Consider the following 6,119-nt stretch of genomic DNA (forward strand, 5'->3'; position numbering starts at 1 on the left):
GCCAAGTTTGCTAATATTTCTTCGCTGCAGATGTCCTGAAGCCCCCGAAGGGTCCCCCGGGGACCCGGACCCTATTAGAACAAATGTGCACTGCTTTTGTAAAGAGGCGCGTTGGCGGCGCCTGTCCTATTACAGGCGACACATGATCAATAGGCTGATAACGCAGCAACATCAATATAAGCGACAGAACAATGAGGGATATCATTGGGCATCTATCTTAATATAGCCGGCTACAAGAGCGCTGACAAAGAGCGCAGCTCATGAAAATTCCGCCCCACGATCCCCCGTCTCCGCTCCAATATGCGCACGCACTCCCCCAGCTGCCGGCGCTATTATTCTCCAATTTCAATTTGACACCCCAGCCTTTCATGCTAATTCTATTATTGTAAGAAGTTTATGTGATTTCATATCACTAGAAATCGGTAATGTATAATAACCCTTTGGGCAAGAAACCCAGTCCCCGCAGCAGCCACCGGAAAATAATTACTTTCATATCAAAACTCTGCAGGAGCCCAGCGGCCCGGCCCTTGCAGCCCCGGGCTCCGTCACCCCGCGCCGCCTGCCCTGGCGTGTGCCAGCGCGCGGGGGCGCGTGTGCGTGTGCGCGCGTGTGCGGCGCCGGGTAGCAGGGGGGCGCGGGGGAGGGCAGGCGAGGGGGAGCTGCGGGTGCATAAATTTGCTCAATCAGAAAACACAAACACACACGCACACAAAAGGAGGCCTAAGCGCAGATCTCGGGGGAGGTCAGGAGCCTCGGCCCCGCCCCGCCCGCGGGGAGAGCAGTGGAAACGGGGGGGCCGCCCGGGCCCCTCGGAAACCTGAAAATGAAGGACCTGAGCACTTGCGTTTGACCAGCTTTATTTATCAAAAATGGTACATATATAAATATTCTTAGACAATTTTCCATTTTACAAGGCTGAGGATTCTTGTTGTGGGTTTTTTTTTTGGGGGGGGAGTATGGGTTCGGTTTTGTTTTTAGGGTTTTTTTTTGTTCTCGTTTTTTATTCCGCTCCCATGAGGAGAGAAGTCTCACCCCAAGTCCTGCGGTTGCTGCCTAGGCCCGAATTGATACAGCGTTTTTTAAAAAGGGGGCGGCAGGGCGGGGGGAGAAAACAGAAGAAAGAAGAAAAAGCAGTATTTCTAACCCCATCACCTGATTTCGTTGTGAGTCGGAGCCTGAGCCGCCGGCCGAGCCGGCTGGGCGCCGCTGTCGGCCGCCCTTAGTCCATGTCCACCTCCTCGGCCTCCGGGACGCTGGGTCCGGCCGCGGCACCTGGCTCGGGGGCCCCACAGATGGCCGGCTCCCCGGAGGGGCTGGGTACCTGCGTTCCGGACCCGGGTGACGGCGGGAGGGGTGGCGGCGGAGGGGCCGCGGGGCAGGCAACCCCTGCGTCCAAGCAGTCACCGCCACCGCCACCGCTCTCGGCCACGGCTGGATCCCGGAAAGGTGCCGGGGTCGGGGCCCCAGGGGAGGCAACACCGTCGGGGCTGCGGCGCGCGAAGGCCGAGTCTGGAGCGCCGCCGGACCCTGGGAAGGCCCCGAAGCTGGCCTGAGCAGGCGGTGCGGGCGGCACAGCGGGCGCAGGCGGCGCGTCCTTGGGCGCCGGCTCCGGGCCCGCACAGCCCTTGAGTGCGGCCTGGGGCACTAGGAAGCCAAGCGGCTGCGTGATGGGGTAGAGCAGGAAGTGGCCCTTGCCGATGAGGGTCCGTGGCGCACACGGCAGCCCAGGCGCGAAGTCCAACCCCGCAGCAGCGGCGGCAGCTTTCCGGCGTGGCGGTGAATCGGATAGCAGGCTCTCCACGCTGAACGGGCTGGCCTTGGGCAGGCCCGCGACGCCACGCTCTGCCGCCGCCACTCCGAGCGCACAAGGGGCCGCATCCTTGTCCGCGGGGCGGCCTGGCCGCAGCTGCGGGCCGGCGCCGCTTCTTTGGCTCGGGTAAAAGGCGGGGTCACAAGTGCCCGGAGCGGGCGGCTCACCTGGCGGTGCAGGCGCAGGACCTGCGGCGCCAGCCTTGTGCACGCCAGGGCCCTTGGCCACTGTGGCGGGCGGCGGCGGCGGCTCGGGTGGTTCAGGGGACAGACCACCGCCGCCGCTGTCGCTGTCAGAGCTGGGTGCACTGTGCAGGGACAGGCCGCCGGGCGAGTGCAGGTGGCGGCTCTGGCTCTTCAGCAGCTTCTTCTCGTGCTTGCGCTTCTTCTTCTCCATTTTCTCCAGCTCCTTTCGGGCGATCTCCTCAGGGTCCATGGGCTCGCCACTGCACGTGGTCGGGTGCGAGTTGTGTGCCGGCCGCCCGGGGCCCTTCTTTGTGTTCTCCTTCTTCCTCCACTTGGCCCGACGGTTTTGGAACCAAACCTAGAGCAGCCGGGTGGGGAAAGGAAGGCACGATCAGGCAGCAGGCTTGCCGCTGGGCTGCGGGCCTCCCCACTCCCCCAGACGGCCTGCTCAACCTGCTGGGCTCAGCCAGGGGGCGGGAGCCCAGCCATGTGGCGGGAGGCCTTGAGCCGGCTGTCCGCATTCGGGCTGCAGGTTCCAAAGGGCGTCTTTCCCACAGAAGGAGGTAGTCGGGCCTCTGGGCCGGCTTCCCACTCCGGCTTCTCACCTCGGGAACGGGAGTGGCCCCTTCGTTCGGCAGGGCCAGCCTGGCTGGGACTGAGGGCATCGGGCTGGGGTCCTGGTGCAGAGTAGAGAGCAGGGCCCCGCCTTGCCTCTCCTGGCTTCTCACAGCTCGCGTTCTAAGCTTCCTGCGGGGCCTGGCGCTGACCGTCTGGCCCGAGGACACCAGGCGGCCAGCCTCAGCCGCCCTTCACACCTGTCTTCGGCCCCCTGGAGACTGAGCCAAAGCCCAGATTTTGGCGGTTCCCGTGAAGGGAAATCTGGATGCTTCTTCCAGCAGGGCCTGGGAAGCCAAGCCCAATTTGGGGGAGGGGAGCTTTGGTAGCCTCCTCTCTCTCTCTCTCTCTCTCTCTCTCTCTCACACACACACACACACACACACACACTCATACACATTCTCTTTCAGGGCAAGGCACCAAAATGGAGCTCTCAAACCAGCTGTGCCTGGCTTCCGGGTTCTGGTGGGGGAGACAGGAAAGAGGGGCTGGCTGCCCGGACCTCCGGCCTCTCGACCTCTCTGCAGGCCTGGCCCCGGGGAGCTCAGGCCTCCGGAGGAACAGCGGCCCTTAGGCCCCTGCTCCACAAGGCACAGACCCCAGCGGAGGGGCAGGCACACTAGCCTCCTGGAGAGAGCGCTATCCTTCAGACTCTTTGTTGTGGCCACAGGGGCAGGGGCAGCCTGGCAGCAGGCCTGGAGTGACCACTGGCGGCCTGTGCGTGCCACGGGTCCTGAGTGGCAGCCTCTCCAAGGTTGTGGCGCTTTCTTCCCCCTTCTTCCCCCTCCTGTTTTTTTTTCTTTTTGTCTATTTGTTACACTTTTTTGGAGGGTGCAAATTCTAGGCCACCTCGTCACCGAGAACCATTCACCGTAGTCTTAGGGGAGAAATGAAGAGGTCTTGACTTCACTTAACACACTTAGAACGGATGGCACGAAAGGACATACAAGCAGGCGAGGCGGCCAGCGGAGGTGGAGCGCAGGGCTGCCCACCTTTAGACAAAGCTCCTGGTGCTGGGCGGGCGGCAGCCCCCTCGGCCGGAGAGCCGGGCCCACAGCTGCACCCCGCACTCACCACCCAGACGGTTGCCATCCTTCAGGGAAACATCTAATCATGCACAATTCCTCTTAAATTTTTAATCTACCCCAGTGACACTGTGTTTTTTAAAAGAATACCGCTGGCAGCCTCCAGATAAAAATCAAATGATGGTAAAAGGAAAAAGGAAAACATATAACAACGGAGGTATTAAAGATTCGGATACCTTTCTTCTCAATGTGTTAACTGTTCAAGTTTCTGCCCCCCTTCCTCGGCTGCCCCTCCCGCAAGGGGATGCGAAAGTACCCGCTTCCACCGCCTCCACCTGAATACAGCGTGGAAGGTAAACAAACGCATCCGCTGCAGGCTGGTGAACCGAGCCCTTGGAGGGCACAGAAGCGTAGGTCTGCCGCCGCCCGTCTCTCCGAACCCAGCCTGCAGAGCCTCCTGTCCAGCTCTCCCTCCCCGGCCGCCAGGTCTCATTTCGCCAGACCCCACCACAAGGCTTCCCGGTTGGGACGCAACTCCCGTTCTCGCCACTTCGGGGAGGCTGCCGGGCCCTCCCGAGATGCCTCGACTTTTAGGGATTCGCACCTCCCTCTTCAAGAGACGGTAGCCTCAGAATACCCACCGCCGCCGCCTGCACCTTCCCACCGGTGAGCGCCAGGCAGGCTCGCAACCGAAGATGCGGCTCCACCCAGAACAAAGGTGGGCCCGGTGCGGGGTAGGCCAAGCGGCAGGCTGCTGGCTGTGGGCTCCGGGAGGGACGTGGGTCTTTACCTGAACACGGGACTCAACCAGATCCAGGCGCAGTGCCAGCGCCTCGCGCATGAACACGTCTGGATAGTGGCTCTCGTTGAACGCTTTTTCCAGCTCCTCCAGCTGCCAGCCGGTGAAGTTGGTGCGGGTGCGCCGCCGCTTGCACCCCGGGCTCTCCTTGTCTGGGTCCCCCGAATCTGCGGGCGTGCACAGGACGCCACGGCCGCTCAGGCACTGTCGGAGCCAGATTCACCCCACACGCTAATGCCTGTTGGGCCGTCCCGGGTCCCGGGGCCACGGAGAGGGTGGCCGCGCACCCTGAGCCGGGGTGGAGGACGGGACCCAGGAGCACCGAGACCGCGGCCACCTGAAATTAACTCCTCCGCCCGAGAGAGTCCCCTGGCCCCCCCAGCCCCATCCCACTCCCCGCATGCTGCGCCTACCTGACAGCTTGAAAGGCTGGCTGTCGCCGCCTACCCCGCAGGCCGCCGGCAGCAGCGGCGTGGGGTTGACCACCGAGGCCGCGGCAGCAGCGCAGGAGCCGCTGAGCAGGCCGTCGATGGAGAAGGGCACCGAGGCGGCCGACTGCAGCTGGTGGCCGGCCAGCTCGTACACGTGGTGGTGGCCCAGCGGGTAGGGGAAGCCCACCACACCGCCAAGTGAGCCCCCGAACTGGGCATGCGGGTGCTCCAGGAGGCGGCCGTCCATCATCTCGCGCGGGGGGCCAGCGGGGCGCGGGGGCGTAGGCCGGGGCCGGGCTGGGCCAGCGGCGGGACGCGCGGGTGGCGGCAGCGGCGCAGACAGGGACCCGGAGCCCTACACATGCTTCGCCCGCACTCGGCGCTTTACTTTATCAACATCAAGCTCCCGATAATTAGCCGCGGCCGGGGGAATTTGGGACCAATAAGAAGCGCTAATCGGCTCTGACGTCAGAGGCGTGCTGGGTGCAAGGAAACGTTTTCCATATCGATTGCTAATTATACCTGACATGCACCTCAATAAACAGTATCAGGAACTGTCACAACAAGACGTGGGGGGGGGCGGCAGGGAGGGAGGGGGCGCGGCCGGTGCTGGGCAGGCGCGGGCACGGGGAGCAGCCGGGCTGGGGCCCCCGGCGAGCCCCCCACTTAAGTCCCCGCCGGCCCAGCCCGCGCCTCCCCGCCGCCGGCGCCCGCCCCTCCACACATCACTAATAGATTTCCCTTTAAAACATCCACCGCGTGTTGTGGGGATTTTTCACCAGAAACGCTGTACTCTCTGAACCTTTAAAGTGATGTTGCTCCAATTACAGAGAGACATTGAGCGGCAAATAGACTGATCCAATAATAGGAGATTCATCATCCGCTCTTTCCGAAACTGTCACATTGAATTTAAAACTACAAGGGCTTCTCATCTCCTCTCCGGCTCCAGGCGGCAGGGAGAGGGGGGGAGGGCGGGCCGCGACTCCGAAAGAGGAGCACTCCCGCCGACGCCGCGCCTGTCAATAAAGAGGCTTCCTTCGTGCCCTCTCGGGTGACTGGCAGCCGCCCGCTCTGCGAAAACAGATGGAGTGGCTGAGGGGGCACCTTGCCCCCGCCCTCCCCCTGCCCGGGTCAGGGGAAGATGGGGCACAGGGGAGAGGGGCAGGCCGAGGGGGGAAGGGGAAGGTAACTTTGGGGTGGCAGCCAATGAGGCCCCCGACACTGGGGGGTGGGGAGGAAAACCGCACCCCGCTT

General features: G+C 63.1%; 1 protein-coding gene across 1 annotated transcript; it reads right to left on the minus strand.

The window, feature by feature from the left end:
- Positions 1-905: 905 nt before the first annotated feature.
- Positions 906-5,187, minus strand: UNCX (UNC homeobox). Its single transcript, XM_037057731.1, has 3 exons — positions 4,848-5,187; positions 4,426-4,601; positions 906-2,353 (listed from the first exon to the last, which is right to left on the minus strand). The coding sequence occupies exons 1-3, from the start codon at positions 5,113-5,115 to the stop codon at positions 1,220-1,222; spliced, it is 1,578 nt and encodes a 525-aa protein (XP_036913626.1). The 5' UTR covers positions 5,116-5,187; the 3' UTR covers positions 906-1,219.
- Positions 5,188-6,119: the final 932 nt, after the last annotated feature.

The sequence above is a fragment of the Sturnira hondurensis genome, unplaced genomic scaffold (genome assembly GCF_014824575.4).
Source record: "Sturnira hondurensis isolate 20B ecotype Veracruz unplaced genomic scaffold, ASM1482457v3 Scaffold0009733, whole genome shotgun sequence".
Taxonomy (NCBI): domain Eukaryota; kingdom Metazoa; phylum Chordata; class Mammalia; order Chiroptera; family Phyllostomidae; genus Sturnira; species Sturnira hondurensis.

Bases quoted from the DNA above. Each gene is read 5' to 3' on its own strand.
- UNCX (XM_037057731.1), bottom strand. From the start codon at position 5,115: ATGATGGACGGCCGCCTCCTGGAGCACCCGCATGCCCAGTTCGGGGGC. The intron at 4,602-4,847 runs GTAGGCGCAGCA...GCACGCCCGCAG, and splicing joins CCAGCCTTTCAAGCTGTCAG to ATTCGGGGGACCCAGACAAG. The intron at 2,354-4,425 runs GTAAAGACCCAC...CGGCTGCTCTAG, and splicing joins TGGTTGAGTCCCGTGTTCAG to GTTTGGTTCCAAAACCGTCG.